We start from the raw sequence: 23,204 nt of genomic DNA, 5'->3' as shown, positions 1-23,204 counted from the left end.
TTTGAGGTGTTTTTGAGTGTATTTGGGGAGACTTGCGAGAGAGCAGTGGCATGGGTGGTAAGCAGTGTGAGAGTCTGTCAGGAAGGGTTCTGTAGCACTCTGCAGCACATGTGAAGACATTACATTAGAAAGGTGGCCTCTTGAGGTTTGTACCTGAACCTGGTCTATTTCGATATGCATAAATATATATAGATGGCCTGGCAAAACTCCAACTCCAGTAACTGCCAGTTTCCTTTCCAAATATATTCTTTCTTCAGATCGATTTTCATTTCCTGTGCTTGTCTCTGGCATAGAATTCAGTTGTTGTTCCTCTTAGCAACAGCTTTACTTGGAAATAAATATAATTGTAGCCTGTGTATACACTAATATAGCATGAAAGATATATAAAGTTCAGTTTACATTTGTAAAAATGCTTTCAGATGCATGTACAGTTAATATAGATGTCTGTTAAACCTCTTACATGTAGTGGGTTACATGAAAACAAACAGATGAATGGTTTTTTTGTATTTGAGACTCTTCTATTTGTATCATCAAACTTAATACTTTGGTCTTCTCACCTAGTAAAGTAGGAAGGGAATGTGACAACAGCAAGGCCTTTGCCCAGGTAATTCTGTTGTCTTAGATGTGCTTAAAGATCATTTGATCCCTAGCTTGGGCTTCTGGAGCTTGACAAGATTTTTACAGGCTAAAGAAGCAGTTTTGTCCCTCATCTATTTCAGAGGGAGAAAATATTGACACATGCCATTCCCCCCACCCTGTCCCATATTGCTTAAGTTCTTTGCGACTGTTTTAACACCCTACTAAAACTTTAAAAGCTAAAATGCAGAGCTGAGTTCATGTAACCACGAGTGGCATCACCATTGCAGGGGGTCTAAGGACTATTTAGGTGGCTGCTGTGGTGAAGAAAGAACCGTCACAGGTGGCCTGCTGCATCCTTTTTCAGTCCCAGTACCACCCTCTCCTGATACTTGGCAAAAACAATGTGGTAAATCTGAGTGTCTGGTCACTCACTGGGTTTGCTTTGGGGCAAGGTTTCTTTGAGCAAAGTACGGAGGATTTAGTTGGATAAGTAGAATTTGATGTTTGAAGTGTATTGACCAACCCTCTTAACTCTGTGTGAGTGCTAGACTTTTGTAGCCTGAATAAATTTATTTTTGCCTAGTTTATGTCTGAGGAAACAGTAATTTGTTACACTTTTGGCAAGTGCTTCGTGAGTAGCTCACTTGTAGCCACAGATCATGACAAGCTGCATGTAAAGTGCTAACAGTGCCTATTGCTACCCACAGACTTAGGAGTATTTGCATTAATCATTTAACTATAAAGTGGAATTTCAAGATTTGTAGTACCGTGCAGTATTTGAAATGCAGAAGTCTGTTTCCGCAATCTCTTTCACAACTCTTTTGTTCAGCCCCTTGCTGATGCTCTCCAGAGAAGTTGCTCTGCAGTGAAGTACTGTTTTTAATTGAAGTACTCTGAAGTTGGTTCTTTTTCTTTTTTTTTGTTCCCCCAGCATTTGTCTGCTGTCATTTTTACCATTTGTTCCCAACATATAGGAAGAATTTTTGATCTGAGATGATCTTTTTTTTTTTAAAAGGAGGAGGGAGAAGCCTCAATTACTGTCACTGCAGCAGCATATTTCAAAATTGGGACCTGAATATTTCATTGAAGGGTGCATTGAATATTAGTCTGTGTGCTGAGGATGGAGGGTAGGTATTGGAAACGGCCATTGAGAATGTTTGAATAAATTTGTTTGTATAAAGTCCAACCATTTTACATCAGTAAGAAGTACTACTGAAACCCCCAGTGATACTGTCAGCCGCAAATCCAAGGTATTTTTTACAGTTGTTAGAAGGTGTAAGAGGATTATTTGTTTTGTAATAGTAACAGATGCCAGAGAGCTAAACTTTTTTTAAAATGAGGAACAGTAGACTTTCTGCTTTGAGGTACATCAGCTGGAATAGTCTAATGAGAGAGGCTGTTTTTTCCTGCTAATTACTTCACTTGTGACAGCCTGAGAGTACCATTAAAGGCATCGCTTCTGATTTTATGATAATGGACTTCTGCCTACTGGCAACCTGAAATGTAGCCACACAATTCTTAAGAGTCACTGAACTGGTGTAAGATAACCTGGGGTAAATTTAAATATGATAAGGTGCTTTGGCTAGAATAATATACTGCATCGTACTAGCAAAAGTACTCGCTTAAGTTCTCGGCTAGAATTATTGTCATACACTTTCCAGCATGCTGTCCAGACATGGACAAAACATGTCCAGACAAAACACATGCCTCTTGTTTTATTAATGGGTCTTGCATAAACAGAAACATAAAACTGAATATAACAATTTTCTGTCATGTTAATCTGCATCATTAGGTTCTTATTGTTTTATGATTAAATTATTTGACTGGCAAATGGATAACAACAGACGAGGAGAATGCTGAAGTACTCAACTTTTTTGCCTCAGTCTTCACTGGCAAGCTCTCTTCCCACACCTCTCGAGTGGGTGAATTGCAAGACAGGGACTAGGGGAGCAAAGTCCCTCCCACTGTAAGAGAAGATCAGGTTCATGACCACCTGAGGAACCTGAACACAGATAAATCTATGGGATCTGATGAGGTGCATCCCAGAATCCTGAGGTAATTGGCTGATGTGGTTGCCACGCCAGCCTCCATGTTATTTGAGAAGTCAAGGCCATCAGATGAAGTGCCTGGTAACTGGAAAAAGGGAAACATCACACCTGTTGTTAAAAAGGGTAGAAACGAGGAGCTCAGGAACTACTGACCTGTCAGCCCGACCACTGTGCCTGGGAAGATCATGGAACAGATCCTCCCAGAAAGCTGTGCTAAGGCACATGGAGGGCAGGGAAGTGATTTGAGACAGACAGCACAGCTTCACTGAGGGCAAGTCCTGCCTGGCCAACCTTGTGGCCTTCTATGATGGAGTGGACAAAGGAAGAGCTACAGATGTTGTCTGTCTGGACTTCTGTAAAGCCTTTGACATGGTCCCCCACAACATCCTTCTCTCTAGATCAGAGAGATACAGAGTTGATGGGTGGACTGTTCGGTGATGAGGAATTGGTTGGATGGTCACATCCAGAGGGTAGTGGCCAATGGCTCAATGTCTGGATGGACACCTGTGACAAGTGGTGTCCTTCAGGGGTCTGTATTGGGACCAGAACTGTGACACAGTGGGATTGAAGGCACCCTCAGCAAGTTTAGAGATGACACCAAACTGAGTGGTGTGGTTCACACACCTGAGGGGCGGGCTGCCATCCAGAGGGACCTGGACAAGCTTGAGAAGTGGGGCCATATGAACTTCCTGGGGTTCAACAAGGCCAGGAGAGAGGTTCTGTACATGGGTCAGGGCAAACACTGATATCTGTACGGGCTGAGGGATGAAGGGATTGAGAGCAGCCCTGTGGAGAAGAACTTGGGCGTGCTGGTGGATGAAAGATCAGACAGGAGCCGGCAATGAGTGCTTGCAGCCCAGAGGTGATTCTGCCCCTCTGTCCTGCATCCGCTGTGGAGTTCTCAGTACGGGAAAGACATGGACCTGTTGGAGAGGGGTCAGAGGAGGCCACAGAAATGATCAGAGAGCTGGAACAGCTCTGCTGTGAGGACAGGCTGAGAGAGTTGGGGTTGTTCAGCCTGAAGAACAGAAGGCTCTGGGGAGACCTTATTGCAGCCTTTCAGTACTTGAAAGGGGCCTATGAGAAAGATGGGGACAGACGTTTTAGCAGCTCCTATTATGGCAAGACAAGGGGTGATGGTTTTAAACCAAAGGCTAGACGTGAGGAAGAAACTTTTTACAATGAGGGTAGTGAAACACTGGCCCAGGTTGCCCAGAGAGGTGGTAGATGCCCCATCCTTGGAAACATTCCAGGCCCTGCTTGTTGCAAGGGGGTTGGACTAGATGAGCTTTGAAGGCCCCTTCCAATGCAGACTGTTCTATGATTCTGTTTTGGTTAAATCTGTGGTAACTGAATATCGTTTTCTCCTTGGCCTTTATAAAATCCATTATTTGAAAAAAGTGAACATAGTATCTAAAAAGTCCAAGGGAAAATGCTTTTACAGTTGTTGTTCATGTTATAACTTCTTTTCTTTTAAAGGCTGCTGTTTGTAGCATGGGTGAGAAGTTTAACAAAGTCCTTTAAACCTAAGAGTGCAAACATTTAAGGCTTATTTTAAAAGGTTTGTCTGTCTGCTTCCTTGCATCTGTATTCAGTTATTTTTTGATTCTTTGCATGCTTCTCATTATTAAGTTTTCCTCTCCACACTGCAACTTAAATGTCCAATGACTTGGTTCTGTTTTGTGATAAATGGCAACACTAACCCACTGGAATGGGAGAATGGTCCAGAGGTTAATGCGGGGAAGAAAGGATCATGCTGCAGCTGTTTGATTAGCAGGCAGGTTTAGTGCTTGAGGGTATACACTGAATACATATTTCTGTTCTTATGATCATTCAGGCACTCAGTAGCTCTGTTTTTACTGTCCAGAGTTGAAGAGGTTTAAATGGTCAGTGTCCTTCAAGTGGAGCAAGCTCCTCAGTTCTGAGGTCACTGTAGGGAGACAGTAAATAAATGGACAAAATGGCCTTTTGCCTTTCCTCTGTAGGCCATTTAACAGAGCTAATATAAAGTAAAAGGTTTTCCAAGTACATCTGGCACTACTTTTATGTGGTGTTTATTTGCAGTGTGTCATGAGATGGGCTGAAAAACATCAGCTGTATAGCTAGGCAGCATCAACTTAGGCAAGACCTAAAGACTATGAAGAGGTCACTGCGAGGTGACTGAGCTCGATTTAAATAAGCAGAAGGCAATGACCAGAGCTGGGATAGAGTCCTACTGCATTCAGAATCTTGATTTTCAGTAACAGTATTATTGGTTTTCTTGACTTGAGCATTCTGCCAGTGATTAAATTAATGCGATTTGCTTCTGTTAGGAGGAAAAATTAATGAAGATGTGGTATTTTTTTGAATCAGTATGACTTATTTAAAGGATCTATGCAAAACCATGTTTTTCTGAGCCCAGTTGGATTTGAACACTGGGAAAATGGTTTCCTTACTCAGTAGTTGAATTATGTTTGTTGTTTTTTTTTTAACCTAGCACATCTTCTGAAAAGCACAGTCTTAATTCTTACCTGTAATCACTCTGGCAGCTTTTCTTCATATGTACCCTTTTGGCTGTAACCCTTGCCTGCACTAAATCCTGGTGGTACCAGTTCTAGACCCATATAGTTGAACATTTGAGGGCTGATCAGACTTTTTCACCATGCTATTTAATTAGGCTTGGTATGTAGGGAGAGATTAATACAAACTCTCACTTGGAGTTTTAGGCAAGTTCTACATCTTTTTTTAAAGAAAAAGTAATGTTTGCTCACTTCCAGCCCTATTGCAGTTTTCTAATTCCTGTATTTGATAAACGTCAAGGCACTTGAGAGAATTTCATGGGTAGCAGAAAACCCTTTGTTAGTTACCTTTCTAGCCATGATATAAGTGCACTAGAATAATGTGCTTTATTAGCTTCCTGTGAGAAGTTGCTCTCCCTTTTGGTGCAATCCAGTTTTTTGCATTCTGTGTATCTTTTACCTGAAAGAGCCTCTTGTGTAGCACTCTGAAAAGTTTATGGTCCCAAGATATACAGTAGCTTTAACCTTGCAGTTAAAAATGGAAATGAGACTTCCAGCTCATGTCTCTTCATTGCTCTTTGGCCTCTCTAGTCCCTTGTGCAGTAGGTAGTAGCTAAATTCTGTTGAGTTCTTCCACTGTCTCCAGGAAGGCTTGGTATTCCATGGCCTTGGGATATTTGTTGTAAGATTGCTGAATAGGTCATGTTATTTCTGCAGCTCTGTTTTTTTGAGAAAAACATCTGAAAAGCCTCTAGATAGTCTGTTTTCCTTGAAATGATATAGGAAGCTTGCAATCTACAAATCTTAAAAGGGGAGGAAATGGGTGTCTCTTCTGAGCAGGTTCATTGCTACGCTACACCAGCTCTTCAAAGCCATATTTTCAACTTGCCTGACTTGGAAATCTCGACTATGTAGAAGCAGAATCTTTCATATGGCTAGAACTGTGGCTTTCCAAATATCTGTTTTTTGTTTGGTTGGGTTTTATTTTAAAAGAGCTAAACAGCCATTTTTTGCAGAACTTTGTTGGCTTGCTCCCTTTTAAATAACAGTGAAAAATTTGTGCAGTCTTTGTTGGTAGTTCATTTTGGTCAGTTCAACAGTTATCACAGAATATACTTGAAATTTTAAGTCTTACATATCACTGTCCAGAAGCAGTAAGGGCTTAAATCTGTCCGTTTTGAAAGCAAAAGATCTATTTATGATAATCGTTTTTTCTTTTATTTCTTTATAGCCGTCAGATTCTGCCCATGTCTTATTCTTTTCTTGAAACAAGTGCATATTTTTCCCAAATTACCTATTTGAAGGCATGCTTCTGCCTTGTGGATGCTTTTTGTTTTTCCCAGTGGGGTGTTTGTCCAGTTTCCTCAGTATTCATAATATCCTGAGCCACACTGTGTAGACTCTGTTTCTGTTGTACAGAGAAGAAAGTTTGGTTCCCAGTGGAAAGTCCTGTGGGGTTGCAGCTCTGTGTAAGCAGCCGAGTGGTTGAATAGAAACTACGGGAGCACTGCGGTCCTGCACTATGGCTTGTTGAGCGTTAGTCTGCTTGCGCCAGACCAACCAGTTTGTTTCTTGTGTTTCTTCTGTTTCTCTTTTGATCAGGATCCTCAGAGTTAACAGCTGGGGCTGCAAAGCAGGTTTCAGCCATTCCCTCTGCTTTGAAAGAAGTAGTTCTTTCTCTGAAGGAAACAGGACTGCTATTTCACAAGTCATTGGCTTTGCATAGGCCATTACCTTAATAGGATTTTTCACACAGTTGGTTTGGATATACTGTTTGGGTTTTTTTGGTGTTGATTACACAATCTGAAAAGTATCCTGTTACTTAGGGCTGTGAACCAGGGTGTGTTTTCTGGGCATTGTCTCCCCTGAAACCTGACTGGGAAGATCTGCTTTCATCCTGTACCTGTTAGCTTTTTAAGGCTGTATGGTATGGTAGCTCTACTTTTTGAGCCACCTTAACAGCTAAGGGAGATGAAGAATCACAGAATCACGGAATGTCAGGGATTGGAAGGGACCTCGAAAGATCGTCCAGTCCAATCCCCCTGCTGGAGCAGGAACACCCAGATGAGGTTACACAGGAAGGTGTCCAGGCAGGTTTTGAATGTCTCCAGAGAAGACGACTCCACAACCCCCCTGGGCAGCCTGTGCCAGTGTCTGTCACCCTCACTGAGAAGAAGTTTCTTCTCACATTTAAATGGAACCTCCTGTGTTACAGTTTGTACCCGCTGCCCTTTGTCCTGTCATTGGTTGTCACCGAGAAGAGCCTGGCTCCATCCTCGTGACACTCACCCTTTACATATTTATAAACATTAATGAGGTCACCCCTCAGTCTCCTCTTCTCCAGGCTAAAGAGCCCCAACTCCCTCAGCCTTTCCCCATAAGGGAGATGCTCCACTCCCTTCATCATCTTTATTGCCCTGTGGTGGACTCTTTCCAGCAGTTCCCTGTCCTTCTGGAACTGAGGGGCCCAGAACTGGACATAATATTCCAGGTGTGGTCTCACCAGGGCAGAGTAGAGGGGGGGAGAACCTCTCTCAACCTAGTAACCGAGAACAGTATGAATGATGCTTTGGCATCACAGGGAATTTCATATCTGTAAAGGCAAGCAACAGGATCAAATTAGTAATGCATACCGTTGCCAGTGTGACTCAAAAGGAAACTGTAGTAATAGTATTGTAGTTGGTGATTCTGCCCCTGGGTAGATTTTGCCGCCTAGACATTTGACTCTGCAAAGGCAGCTCAGGTTATTGTTATGATTTAGTACTTGAGCAGTGACAGAGGGTGTGCCTTCAGAGTGCTCTGTTGAGGAGAAAATACTTCATTTGCTTTCCCCAAACAAATCCAAAGCCCACAAAAACAATCAAAGAGCTTTAACCTTCTTCCTGCTTAAATAGTGGTTCTGTAGTGTCTGTGGCACATGGGTACAAAATTTTTGTAACAAGGACGTTTATTTTTCCCTTTTGTGCTTAGACTTATGGGGAAAAGGGGGGGAGTGCATGTTTTTAATCTGTTCTTTAAAAGAACAAAATTCAGCGTTTGCTATGCTCTAAAGACTACAGCATGCCTAACAAATTTGTCTGTTTTAAAAAGAAATTCATAGCTATTTTGAAGGTAACTTAGGTGACTCATGCTGGTTATGCTTTGCACATTGGGCCAACCAGACTTGCCCAGCAGGTCTTCCACTGCAGCAGACCACAGTTCCATAAGGATTCATTCTGGTCAAACTGGTGCTTATTGCCCCATAATCCTGTCTTCCCCTGATAGCTCTGATTGTTCTGGCTTGCCCCCCCCCCCTTTCTTTTTTTTCACCAGCACAGATGCTCATATGATGTTTCAGTGGCTCTTTGTTGCTTCTTAGCTATAAAAGAAACTTGCCTAAAATAGGAAAAATAAGGAATATCTTAGATAAAGATAGTAGGGGAAATACCTGAGGCCTTTACATGTTGTGTTTTTTTTTTTTTTTTAATTATTGACTTGTTATGACTCTGATCTCTAAGTTTTATGTTTTAAATAGATGTCAGTAGCTATAACTGAGTGCGAAGTAGTAATTTGAATGTCTTGGTGTGTGAGTAACTAAAAGTAGCTCTATTTGAATGTAGCTGCTTCCATACTTCATGTTTGACATGCAGACAAAACAGTCTCCATAGAGTAGTTTACTTTGCCATAATATTTCATAATATAGCTGAAGATACAGATAAAGATATAAATGACGATCTGAAGATCTCTATCTTTGGATTAAGATCTCAAGACCTTATAGCAGTGAACATAATGGTTTATTCTGGTTAAAATGCATTGTTGTCTCAAGTTTGTGGTGTTGGTTACTGGTCCCACATTTTTGCCTAAGTCTGATGATCCCAAGTGAATCATGTTCTGCTTTTTCCATATTAAGGTTTGAACTATCCTTCAAATTCATGTCTTTACTGCAGTTCTGCAGGAGAACCTTGCCAGTTTTTATTTGCTACATGTGACTGTAAATGCTGTTCCTTTTCATGCCGCAGGATGAAATTGTAGCTTTTGTTGTAGTTGAAGGTATCCACTAAGAAATAATTCTGTTAACACAGTGTTTTTCCTCCTTGTGTCTGGCTATAGATCACAGAATTACAAAATCGTTTAGGTTGGATGGGACCTCTGAGGGTCATCCAGTTGAACTCCCTGCTCAAAGCAAGGTCAGTTAGAGCAGGTTGCCCAGGTCCATGTCCAGTCAGGTTTTGAATAGGTTCAAGGATGAACACTCCACAGCCTCATTGTGCAACCTGTGCCGGTGTTTGATCACTCTTGTAGTCTTGTAATAAACTTTTTTTTTTTTTTTTTTTCCTTTTTTCCCCTTGTGTTGAAGTGAGGTATCCTGTATTTCAATTTATGCCCATTGCCTCTCAGCCAGACTCTTTCCTGCGGTATCCAGTGGCAGTCTAAGTGCTCTTTGCTCCTCTCCTTGCAACCCCATCAGGTACTTATATATGGGTTAAGATTTCTACACCAGCACCTTTTATTTTCCGGGCTGAGCAGTCTCAGCTCCCTCAGCCTCTCCTCATATAAAAGATGCTCTAGTCCCCTAATAATCTTTGTTGGACTCACTCCAGTTAAGTCTGCATCTTACATTATACTGGGTAGTCCAGAACTGGACCGAGCCCTCCATATGTGGCCTCCTCAGCGTGGAGCAGAGGGGAAGGACCATGTCCGTCCGCCTGCTGACAGTGCTTTTCCTAATGCAGCCCAAGATACTGTTTGCCAGGCCATGAGGATGCATTTCTGGCTCGTGGTCAGCTTGATCCAGCAGAACCTCATGGCAGTTCCTGCAGAGCTTCTTCCCATGTGTGGGACTGGGCACTTCCCAGCGTTGAACCCCCTGAGTTTCTTGTTGGCTCGTTTCTCCAGCCTGTCTCACATCCCTCCGAATGTCAGCAAAACCATGTGGCATATCATCCACTCCTCCGTTTTCTGTGTTCTCTGCAGACTTGCCCCAAATTTGCAGAGGGTGCACTCCGTCTTACTGGTCAGGCTGCTGATGAGGATGTTAAACAGCACTGGTCCCAGTATTGACTCTGGGGTACAGCCCTAGTAACTGACCTCCAGCTGGACTTTGTGCTGCTGGAGGTGATGATTCTCTCTCCTACAACTTTCCTTCTGAAAGCTCAAGTCCCAGTGTTGACATACTGCATTTCAGACTACCTTATCCCTTTTTTGTGCTATAAATGATATTTTTCCTCTTTCCTCCCATTTTATTTTTCATTCTTTTCAGAAATATATAGAGGGGAGGCCAGCCTCTAATTCACTCTGACTTGAGCCCAGGAAGGAACTACTGCAGCTTGAGAGATGAGAATTTTTGTGAAGATACCTGTCATTTTTAAAGGAGGGGATCCATGGAGCTTATATTCAGTAGTTCCTGTTTGTCAGCTCTGCTCATGCTTGGTTAGTTGCTCAGCAGTATTGATGGGGCAGATGAATATGGGTAAAGTACTGTAGTATCCTGCTGAGTTCAAGCTATTAAAAGTACAGAGCTGCAGCCAACTGTTCTTTGCTTGCAAGGTTGATAAGGGTAACAATGATAGCAAACTCTGTATTTGTAGCATTTTGTAGTTACCCAGCTGCACTGGTATGTTTTTCAGTCAGAGGAAAGAAACACTCTTTCCTCTTCTCACTGCTCTTCTGTGGTACTTAAACTTCTATGAAGAGAGGATTGCTTGAGTTGTTGTAATGGTGGTGTATTTTGAAATTCCTCTTTTGAAAGTAACTTTTTCATTCTAGGAAAGCAAATATTTTTTTCAATAAAACTATCGTACAGATGTAACTTTCTTTAAGATGTATTTTGCATTTTAGCCATGCTTTCAATACTGTAGTTTCAATACACAGTACACTGAATAGGATTTTTGAAACTGTAGTATCACATGATGCAAATTTGATTTTGGATTGCCTTCTCATTAATAGTGAACATCAGTGTTACGGGTGAAACTGCAAGAGTTTGACTCTTATATTTAAAAAAAACCCAAACAAAACAAAAAACCAAAACAAAACAACAGGAAAAGATCTGTGGATTTAGTATATGAAGTCATGTGCTTGAGTGGTGCGAATCCTTTCTCATTTGTAAAGGCATCCTTGTAGAGAAAGAGACTAAAATGTAGGGCCCACAGCCTTGTCTGACCTTCTAAGCAAACGCTGGACCTTTTTGCATTGACTGTGGTGTTTCCATCATTGTCGCTGGCCTGAGGCTGAATGACAGAAAGTGCAAACTGGTAGAAAAGCTTTTGTACCTTGGTGGTTGTTCTTAAAATTTTCAAATTTGTAATATCTGTCTAGGAAGCAATAGAACAGGACATTTTTTCATACAGGTGAATGTATGGCTCTGTGATTGTCAAAGCAGGTTTCTCAACATACAAAATTTTGCAGTCTTATTAAGCTATATAACAATTTAGCTGAGATCCTTCTATTCAGAATCTCTTCAATGCTTGCTTTTTGGAAATATGTTTCTTTGCTTCTGTCACTTAATGATGTTACAACTTTTCAGTCATCCTCAGGTTATTTAGAAGCTCTCAACCCGCAAAAGGCAAAAGTTTAAGTTATACCTCTTCTTGGTTTATGGTCATCATAAAGACAGTCCTGTAAACTTTGTTTGATGATATTAGAAATACAGTTTTGAACATAGATTGACAGTGTGTGTTTCCACAATGTAGCTAGGAATGACTAAAATGGTACTGAATGTGAACTGAAGTGCTAGCAGTTAATCTGGAGTATATTTACTGTTGGTGACAATGTGCTTCTAACTAGGTATTTTTTTGTACATAGTTTGAAATGGCTTAGGATTGTTTTTAACTTTCAAGCCTGATTATTTGATATTCGCTATCCCTTAATAATCATTACTTGTTCTGATGTTTCATTTCCTAAGTTTATTTAAAAATGTAAAAAAGTATTCTTTCATGGTGAGAAAAAATGGTGAGATTGTCCCATTGTTTTGCTTCTCCTTCTCCAGGCTTCAAGCAAACTGGTCTATTTTTTTTCTGGCCATTGTGACATCTGCAGTATATAAGGTATTAGAGCTTTAGGATATTAGTTCATGAATGCATTGATGTTCCTGTGGGTAGTTAATGTATTTTATCTGTCACCGGGGAGGAATGTGCTATACAGCTTGCTCCTTCTGCAAGCAGTCTGACTCATGAGCTTGAGGTACTTCAAGAAGAATTTCAGCACTCCATCCCGTTCTTCAGACTTGCAGTTCCTTTCTAATAATAGTAGCAGCAGAACAGACAGTGGAATTGCTTCTCAACTGCTACAGTTTATTACCAGTATAGTCATGAAAGCTGACATCAGCCGCAATCTTCATGTTTCGGCGTCCTCATTTCCCTGTGTGGCTGTGAATACCACATCTCTTCTGCCACTCTCTGGAAGCAGTAACCACCATATACAGGTGGCGTTCCAGTTTGGATGATCAGAGCTATCAGCTGTGTGACTTTGGTACTTCTAGAATTCAAGCAGTGTTGTGGAAGCGGCATAAAATAGCTGCTGGAGACCTCCAACAAAATGTGGAGGATGTTTCCAGGGAAATATGTGTTCTTGTGAGACTTAAGTTATATTAGAACTATTCCTTAAACATCTATAGTGATTATAGCTTGTGTATCCTGACAGAATTTGTAAACTTTCAAAGTTTTCTCATCATATAAACTGCTTGCCTAGCATAATTGCGAGAGGCGAAGCTCTTGAAATGGTATTGCTTGTACTGAAGTTGGTGGAAGAAGTTTGCTTTGCTGAAGGCAGGCTGAGGTTTTGCTTTCATTGATTCTCAATCACACACAGGTAAAAGGAGCCCTCTCTTTCAGCCACAAGCGTCATCTCTTCTGCCAGTGCATTATAGAACTCAAGCAAACTGTGCCCATGAGGTCTTGAACCTGCACTCCAGAAAAATGAAGCGGTTCTTCAGAAGTAGTCACCTCTAGGCACTATTTCCAAAAAGAACTGCTGTGCTTTAGGAAAAATGTGGTTCTTGGGTTGGTTAGGAAGGTGAAGGACCTAGAACATCTCTGTTGTAATTGTCTCTTGTTTTTAATGCCTCTTATTGTCAGTTAATCAAAGTGAGAATGTGGATTGACTTAGGGCATAAATATTGTGACTGCTGAAGTCCTCCACAAAGCAGCTCTGTAAACTGCAGAGGGGAGAGGGTGTGAGTGAAGAAGGATGGAACTGAAAGCAAAAAGAAATGTGTGTTGTTTCCTGCAATGAAGTGTAGAGGGGTGCAAAAAGGTTTATCACAGAAAAATGAAGATGGTGACTTGGGTATATTAAACCCAGCCTTGGTTTATTAACATGTACTGTAGGAACTACCTCTGTTGGCAGGCTTCTCTTCTCCAGCTGCTGCTGCTTCTCTGAGTTCTCTAGGATAAGCATTTTTCTTGATGGAAATAAAAGGAAAAATTGTTGGTGCAGATCAGTTTATTATTATCACAAATATCTGAATCAATTTAGCTGTAAAAGGTGATTTCTATCTTTTTTTTGGTATCAAAATCTTATTTGAAGCTGAGTTTTTACTGTTTTTATTGTAATAGCTTTGAAGCTGACAATGCTTTTGTTAGTAAAGGTACATTCTTTAAAAGAAAATAACAGGTTAAATGAATCTGTGTTTAATGACATGCATGTTCTTTCCCTCCTTTTCTGGATTGTGCTTTTTATTGTTCCCCCTATGTGTCTCGTGTGTACTTGAGACAAGATATGAAGGTTTCCTTGGGAGAATGAATTTTGGAAGGAAAGGGTGGGATAGGCAGAGCTATTCTTCTCTTTCCAATGTGTCTGATTTTTTTACGGGTGTTTTGAAATACCTTCTAACCCTAAAATATGTGCTTTAAAAGTGTGAAAAATTAATTGTATGCTGTTTTGCTTAGTCCATTGTTTGTTTTGCTTTTTTTTTTCCTCACTGGAGGCAACCAGTTCACAGAGACAAATGCCTTTAACCTTCTTGTAAGGGGAAAAAACCAAACAAACCAACCAACCAAAACCTTCAGCATGTTTTCATCCATGTTTTTGTTGGGTTTTTTTTAATGCAGTCTAGGCATGCTAAGTAATATTTAACCTCTGGCATCACTCCTGGGGTTTCTTAATGCCAGCTATCAAAGAATCCCATCTATAAAGTACTTTAACAACTGTACACAGCTGCTCTAGCTGAGACATGCTTTGATGAGCCATTTGTGAATAACTGTAAAGCAGAGTTTCAACTTGCCAGACACAAATGCTTGAGTATGAGGTGGAATGTTTAACGCATAGAAACCTGGTTGTCATGAGTTACAGTCGCTACTGAACACCTAATAAAAATGCTCCTTCTGTTAGAAAGCAGGGTGGCTTTTGATGAAGCAAAGGAGCCTGTCCATTAATACTGTTATTTGTTACTAAAGGTTTCCAAGCAATTGGCAAAAGGTGGTTCTGTTTAAAGTATTGCCAACCTGCAGCTTCTTGGAACAGGTTTTCTTAGTCTTGCCTCATGGATGCAAGTGGTTACAGGTGATCAGAAGAAAAGTAAACTGAAGGCTGGGAAGTTCTCGAGTAAAAGTTCTTAACTTCTCCGATTTCTAGAGGAAGTTGTGAATATTGTGTGTAGATTCAAAGCTAAATAGCAAATAAAGTGGATATACAAATCAATTATATGTTCACATAAATCATAACTTTCATATGATTTATCTAACTGCTTTATGAGTTTGGGGTTTTAAATAATTGTGATCAGAACACTTTATGGGAAGGTCAAGGAAAACTTTTAAGTATCAGTCTTTTCACGTTTTTTGTATTTATGAGATTAATATGGTAGGTTTTAGATTTGAATGATGCTAGTGTTGGAATTGCATCTGGTTTCTTCACTGCCCATTTCCTAATGGCTGTTGAAATTTCTGGCAGGAGGCTTTCATTTTTATTTATTTTTTTTTTTCTCTTTCCAGCTCAGTGGAGAAATAAGAAGTTAAAACTCAATACATTTTTATATAATAATCCCAGGTATTTATTAGAATTTAAGTTGTTAAGATGCCAATGATGTTTATGCCAATTCTTACGGCACACAGCGTAGTGAAGCTTCCGAAGTTCCTTAACTATAAGGAAGAAGAGATGGTAAAAAAATTCAGAACATTTTAGGTTTTAAAATGCAGTATGTAAAATCAAGTAGTTAATATTAATTGCTAGGCAGTTACACAGAACACTAGACTGCCATTCTTACCAGGTATATTCAAAAGTATAAAATAAGTCTACTGAATTGTTAGTTAGCTGAGTAGTCATTTGCCCAGCCTAATGACATAATGCAGTTGAAGTGCTTGAATATTTATTCATGGCATTGCTTACATGCACAGTTACGTTAAGGGCATGATTACAAGACAGCCAAGTGTTCTAAGAACTCTCAGTAGCTACATTTAGGTGTGTGATGGTTCAATAAAAATGTGGAAAGAACTCTTATATTGCTTTTATTTTCTTCTTTAAGCTTTGCAAGGATTAGATTGTAAAAAGCTCCCTTTGCAGCTCATTGTATGAAATATTTTTGTGACTTCTAGAGATTTGTGTACATCTTGGACTTCTTGTTACAAGAGAAGGATAAGTATCTCTGTCTTACGACACATGTAATTGCAAGTAGACTTGTCTTCATCCTTTCCTGGAGAAACTTTTTGCTTACATCACTAAGTCACAAATGAATATCTCCTAGAGCAACCACCTCTGTCCCAGTCTTAAGGGTAAAAGATGTCATTACTAATCAGGGTTTCCACATTTTCTTGGTACAGAGTTTGCCATGATTTCCATTTACCATGTTACACTGATTTCATGCTCTTTCCTTCTTTTATATTATCTCACTATGCTAAGCTGCATTTGCAGAAATATAACTGTTGAAGTCTGTAGACGCAGAACCGGTATCCTTGTAAAATGCACCCTGGCAATAGAAGGAAGCTGTATAGGAATGTTTCCTGGTTTTCAGGCCCCTGAGTGACAAATATTTGTCTTTGAACTGTTTTTTTCTTTTGTTAGAGTGGAGCAAAGCAGTGTTCCTGGTTCTGCTGCCATGCAGCTGAGGTTTTGATTTGAGTATTTCCAACTGCAATGGAGGAATCTCAGAGCACAAGTACTTCTTAAAGGAAAAGGTGCTCCTTTTGAAAATTTCAGTGCAGTGAGAAAACTGAAGACAAGTTGGGTTTAAAGGGACACTGTGAACTTAAAATTCTAGATATTTCAGAGGTTTTTTTTCTTCTTTAGAAAACGATGGTAATGGCAGTGTTTTTTCTGCATGCTTTTCTGGTTTCCTGATCTGTTTCTGATTCAGGAATGCTCTGTGAAGGACTTGCACGAACTGATTGTTTTCTCCTTGATAATCAGGTCAATCAATTGACCATAAAGCGTTCTTAAGCACAAGAGACAGCCTGATTGCCTGAGGAGAAGTGACCAAGTGAAAAGAAACTAGAGGATGTCCAGCTGAATCTCTGTGATTTAGTAACTTACTACCTGTCAGCTGAGCCACAGACGTTGAGCTATTAGCCTGGCCAGCTGGTAGATAAAATTAATTGAGTAAATCAAAGAACGAAATCAAACTATTTTTACCTTGCATTTGGATTGGAGTAAGAGAACCCACCTGTTTACTGCTTCTCAGCTGAAACTTGTTAGTGCATTGTAATCTGGTTGTGTGTTTTTACTCTCTATTCTGTTTAACAAGAGTAGGTAAAAATTTAAAAATCAGCATGTAGTTGATTCATTTCCCTTTAAAACAATTCTCATTTCATCTTAAGTTTCTTGCGGGTACTGCCACAGGGTAGATGGGTGAAATACTTGTTAAGGAAAGTGCCCAGTCAGCTATGGCTGCCATGTTCAGGTGTTTTCAGACTTCAATGGAGTTCGAGGAGTCATCAGAGGGAATTTGCAGGAAGGATAAAGGGGATCTTCCAAGTTCATATTGAGAAAAATAAGCAAGGATCTGTGCTTGAGGGAAAAGGAAGGAGGCTGGGCATTATGGAATGAATAGTCCTCCCCACCTTTGTATCTCCAGTCTGTTTCTGTCTACTTGTGACCCAATACAGCGTTTTATTTTTTTAACTTTGTGTTCAGGTCTCAATTCAGCACTGATTTGGGAGCCATTAAAAGTAATAGAAGTGGCAATTTTCGAAGGTGTGGTGCTAATTGGATTCTGCAAGGACATGAAAGTTCTGCATGGATTATTGCTTTTTGTCTTCAGTGTGTAGCCGATTGCTTTTGCATCAGTTAAACCACTACTTAAAAGACAGTAGTAATTAATTGTCTTGTGATGAGAGTTGTTCACTGACTGGAGACCTGTTAATAACAGTAATAAAGATTCAGTAGTGGAGGTGAAATATTTTCTTTGATGTCAGAAAGAAAATCATAGTAAGAAGCAAATAAGATATTAAACACAGAAAAATAATCGTATCCTACACGTGTGGGCAATGCATCTTACTTTTTCTTTCGAATTCGACAGAGCTCCTCTGCCTGCCCATCCTCTCCCTCACCCTACACTGCAGTGAACATCCCTTTTATCAACGAGGGCCGGACTCCACTTGCTTGTCTCTTTGCTCCGTATCAGCATTAGGTGTATTCTGATCTTTGATTTACGGCAGACTTTTTCTAGTCCTGTGTTCTTCTGTGGGAGGCAGTCTTCTCTTTCTCTATTTGGTTACTTTGTGATGATGGAACTAGCAATTTTAACTCCTTACCTCAGCAAGTTTTTGGTGGTCAGTATAAATGTTGAATGATTCAACATCTGTAGCTTCCTCCTGACTTCATTCTTGCCACTAGAGTGTCTGGTTTCTGGTCTACAAAATAGCAACCAATAGTTTCTGTCATCAGAGCAGCATTTTCTGAACCCACTTTCTTGCCTATAGCTAACTCGTTTAGATTTGGATAGCTGAGTTTGTCTAATGTAGCATTTTAAACATCACAATCCAACTACAGATTTTTGGTTTTCTCTTACTGGAGTAGTTTAATACTAGCAAGTGTAGAAGTAAAACAAACTTGTGAAGCTTAAAAAACAAACAAAAAAACAACAACAAAAAGCTTTTTTGACAACATGATTTTTTTCATAATCTAATGAGGTGAGACAATTGAATTTGAAAGCTGGGTCAGAGGCTTATGTAATTTTGAGACCCTAAATATAGAATGGTGTCATGACACAAAAAGATCAATCTTGGTGCATATGTTCTGGTTGAATATTTTTTGTTTTGTTCTTATTCTGCACATGCAATTTAAAACGAAGCTGGATACCCTCTGCTTGGGAAAATGGTCTTGCTAATATTCCTTTCTCATGCTATGCGCCAATTTAAACCGACATGTAGCGTGAAGGTTTCTTTATCATGATTGTCTGGGTGTGGGGTCTTTGGGGTTTTTGTTCTGATGACAGTAAAATTTCCATGTGGTCGTTGTAAAATTTACCTTTTTTGTTTTGTTTTGTTTTTCTTAAATAGTAGTGGAATGGGGTGATGACGTTAAAGCACTGTCAGAAGATGAGGCCATGGTGCTGGTGAACCATCAAGCAACGGGTGACGTCTGCACTCTGATGATGTGCCTTCAGGACAAAGGCACGGTAGGCTACAGCCAGGGAGTGGGGCAACCTCTGTGGGCCTGGGACGGGCTTGCATCTGTGTGCTGTGTATGGATGACTGACTCTCCTGTGTTAATCCACCAAAAAATCCCAAGGCCCTGAATAGGAAACATTTTGTTTGGATTTGGTTTAATGCGACAGCCAGTAGCTTGGAGCTAGTCTTAGACCATAAATGTTGCGTTCGAAGGTCAAATACAAGCTGTGAGCCAGTGTGCATCCAGTCTAGGTTGACATAGAGGGTAACAGATCTCCTTGCACATAATCATCTGCTTGACATTTTCCTCTCACCTTACGCCCGTACACGATTCATGCCAACTTTACTCAAGACAACACAGTTCTAACTTCTTGGTTATGACTTCATTCCAGCATGGAATTTTTCTCAAAGTTAGAAGCAAGTAGTCTATGGGCTTTTGGTAGGAGTTCTGAAACTGAAAGTCCATTCCCTAAGAGGCCATGTCCAGCCTGATCTGCCTGGCTAAGGTCAAAATTGCTTGAGCTCTTATTTCACAGACTCTTAAGCATTTCTTTTAGTGAGAAGTGCAACTGTTGTCGATTGTTTCATGTGTTGCTGTTCAGAAAATTCACATCTAGGGAGTGTGGTGCTGGAAACTAGAGTATGGGATCTAAACAGGAAATTAAATTAATGAGCAAATCAGGAGGAAAGGGGTATGTATGGTTGGGCTACAAAGGATGAGAGATTTACCAGGGAAACTGAAAAAATGCACCAGCTGTGTCTGCCTTAGTGTTGTTTTCTTTCTTGCAACCTTAAGGTGAAGAAACAAGGAAAAGAACTGCTTTTTGGTGTGTCTTAGTGTAGGTTAATATAGATTATGTATATATCTCTACCAGTGATTTAACATTTTTTTACAAATTTTCCTAGATCCTATGACAGCCAAGCTGATTAAAAAAAAAGAATAAAAGAACTGAAGCCAAACCTGAAAAAGAGAGTATGAAAATGCTAGTCAAGATTGGACAGAGACTAATTTCTTTCTACTGTAGCCCAGAGAAGGCTGTGTTTTAAAAGTACTTTTAATTGTTTTAATTTCTTTTGGAACTGAGGAAGTTAGATATATGTGGTATTCTGTGCTGTATCCCAATGAGGAGGGTGACAGAATAAAGACTCTTCAATTCCCTTCATCAAAATGATGCAAAGGACAATCTTGTGATGAAGATATGACTGTGAGGTTATAGTCCTGTGGATATGTATTACATATAATCTTGACTATTCGTGTCCCAGGTGTTTTAAATATCATAGAGCTTCATTGAATCATGCATGTAAATGTATGTATAAATCTAAGCCATATTTATCCTGGTTGGCTCCATAGCTAAAAAGTTTCAGGCAAGACACAGTAAGTTTCAGTGAATGTAGATGTTAAAAATGAAGGAAAACAATCTTCACCATGGAAACTGTTAGGTTTGTGGGTTTTCAGAACAGCAAAAAAATCCTTAAGATCAGTATTTTTTGCCTTAAATGGTTGCAGTTACTGTTCTTGGAATAAGCATGTCCAGAGTCTAATATGGCTTTAATGTTTTTAGCTAAGAAATTAAGAGTACAGGCTTCAGCACATGCTTAAAATATAGCATGAGTAGTACAAGTGGCTAAAAATAATGAGAAAGATCAGGGTAGTGTATCCTTGATAGAACTTGCTGAATTAGGTGTTTCTAAATAGCATGCTTCATATTTCTCAACAGAAGAACAGAAGAGCATTGTCTTTGGGTGACTGTGAAACCACTGGAGGAAGAAAAAAAAGAAAAGACAAACCTGTCTGTCCAAAAGAAATCATTATACAATAGACAACTATGTAAATTAGGCAATTTTCTTTAAATACAGTTTAAACTTAAGATGGAGTCCTTCACAACTGTGATATTCAATTGTTAGTAACAAGATAGTAATTTCCAAGAAGTGTTTCTATTTTGGGGGGGCGGATGGGTAAGCTGCACTAATTCCTAAATACTTCTTACCACTCAGACAAAACTTTTCAGTTTTCAAAGAACTTAGTGAAGGTGGAAGGCACCCTTCGCTTTCACACAGAAGGGCACACAAAGAAGTGAAACCCCTCACCATAGGTGGCAGCGATAGTGCAGTGGCAGAACTAGGAAAGACCTTCCTCCTGTGGCAGTCCGAAATGTCTTTTGCCAGCCAGCAGGAACTGAAACGAGATGTAATCTGCAAGCACTTATCGTTTAATACTGCTTTTTAATAGTCGGTAATTTAAGACATCAGAAATGTTTGATTTAAAGTTCTGTGCTTTTCTGTGTAGTGAGGCACAATACTGAAATGTTCTTGCAACTGGACAGTGTTTCCTAAGGGCCATGTTGGGGTCTGTGATGGTGTGTATACACATACACACACACACATATGTATATATATTTTTTTTTTTTAGTGTTTTATAAATTCTTACATACAAATGAGAGTGTAGGCTATCTATTTTAAGCAAATTTAATGTGAATGAGCAGTAGGCTAAGATACATATGTTAAGATGTTTCTTGTCTTTCAGATGCACTTACATGAATAAAGAGAACGTGATCTCTTATGATGAAAATAGAACTTAGCTAAAAGTTATACATTTAATGGAAGGACTGGACTGGTATTTTTTGACGAATTACTGTTACTGTAAGACAACCCACACAGAACAAGGTTTCAGCTGAATCTGAAGTGACCTAATTACACTTTTTATATAGTTCAAAAAACTTTTTGAAAATAAGTGTTAAAACAAACTTAGTAAATTAGTTGAGGTCTTGAACATTAAAGGTTCTGTGTTTAACAAAGAGAAATAGTTTAAAATGTTGCTATTACTGCTTTGTGACTGGATTAGGACTGATAAATGTGGCTATTTTTTCTGATCTAGGGCAGAAAGCAGTGCCAGGAAGGGTGCAGGGGAGACAAAAAAGTAGAGCTTGCAGGTGTTTGAGTGCCAGTTTCAAGACGTGTGTTCCCAGGTTTCATTGTTAAGTTCGAGGTGTTTGAAAGATGAAAGTCAGCTATTCAGGCTGCTTTGTTATGAAATCTGTGTGGAGTGAAATGAGAGTGGGCCTGTGAATGGGATGCACCTAGATTTTTTTATAAAACTGGTAATAGCTTTTTCTACGTTCTTGAACTTAGTGAAGCAGGAAGGATGAAGCAAAAAGGACCTGAAACAGCGTCCAAAAATTCCATCCATAAACAACTATGAATCTGTGCTCGAACCACTTCTGAATGTCTCTGGTTAAACCTACTTGAAACCTGTGTGATGAGAGACTCATCTGATAAGCGTTGTTTTGTTCCTGAGGATACTAAATGGATGAGCCGCCACCAGCATCTTGTAATGTCCTACATTCTGCCCTTGGTAGCAGAACAGAATGAATATACATTAATCCAGTTTGCCTTTTGATTGCAAACAAGATAATTGTGTTCTACTCTGAACTCCCCCTTTTTCATTTAATGTGTTAGAGTGTGTATATATATTCATGAATTAATATACATAACAATATTTGTATTTCCTTTGGGTGCTTCTTACCACTGCCAGGCTCATAGGCAGATTTGTAATCACTGAGCTCTGGAGTCTGCATCTTTGTGGCCCCATTGCAGCAAACTGCTTGTATGTTTTGTCTTGGTTATAACTTGTATGTCACACTGATTGCATCCCTCCTTCTCAATTGCATCACTCCTTCTCACTCTTGAGGAATTCCAGGGATCCTAGTTAGAAGCTCTGTGTCACCTAAAAGATAGTGAGGTGGACTTCACGCTCTGAACAGCAATGATCAGCTTTCAGGATAAAGCTACCATCTGGTACATGGCAAAAAAGTGGTGTGGGAGGAGAGAAGCCCCCGCATTGCTGGGCAAGAGTTCCTCTTCCAGAATTGCCATAGAACATCTAGGGACCAGTGTCGACTCGTCAGAAGACACAAAACTTTTCGGGGAAACAGATTATTAAGCTTCCTCATCTTCTCCAGTTGGTTTAGCTTCTACTTAATATAATAGAACAAGATTTGGCAAAATGCCAAAGTAGTAGATGAATGCTGACAGCCATATGGGTACTGCTGCAGGCTGAACCATCATCTATGCAATTTTGCTGGTGTTTTTGTCTAAGGATATGGTTCCCTACACCATTTTGTTGTCTTCCAACTGATGTTCAGGCATGAACTTAGGATATAGTAGTGCCTTGAAGAGCTTTCTACTTTACTGAAATGAAAAGAATGTGAGTCTCTGCTAAGAAGAGATTTTACTTCAAGACCTTCTCTTTTATTTCACACAGGACTGGGAACAGTTGTATGAGAAACCATTTCACCAATATTAGTCTCTAGTGGGGAGTTATATCTAGAATCTAATTTTTCTTTTATCACTCACAAGTACATAGTGTGTCTTTGTTCCCTTGGGTGTGTAGCATCTTGTAAGAAATACGACTGGCAGACAGGCAAGGATACTAGAATGTCATAGAGAAGAAATGGATGCTTGTTTCTGAAGAAAAACTGTTAATATCTTTAGGAGCTGCCCTTTTCTCTCACACATGGTTTCCTTTTCTGCTTCCAGTGATGCTAGAGGGTCCAGAAATGGGT

At 39.8% G+C, this 23,204-nt stretch overlaps 1 protein-coding gene across 1 annotated transcript in view; it reads left to right on the top strand.

Moving 5' to 3' along the window:
- Nucleotides 1–23,204, top strand: part of LPGAT1 (lysophosphatidylglycerol acyltransferase 1) — a 62,234-nt gene that overhangs the window by 10,367 nt on the left and 28,663 nt on the right. Inside the window, exon 3 of the mRNA XM_080342564.1 lies at nt 18,532–18,650. Within this exon, the coding sequence (XP_080198690.1) occupies nt 18,532–18,650 (119 nt within the window). The remainder of the gene's footprint in view (nt 1–18,531; nt 18,651–23,204) is intronic.

This window comes from Nesoenas mayeri (assembly GCF_963082525.1).
Source record: "Nesoenas mayeri genome assembly, chromosome: 3".
In the NCBI taxonomy this organism is placed as follows: Eukaryota; Metazoa; Chordata; class Aves; order Columbiformes; family Columbidae; genus Nesoenas; species Nesoenas mayeri.
This window is presented reverse-complemented; position numbering and strand designations above follow the sequence as displayed.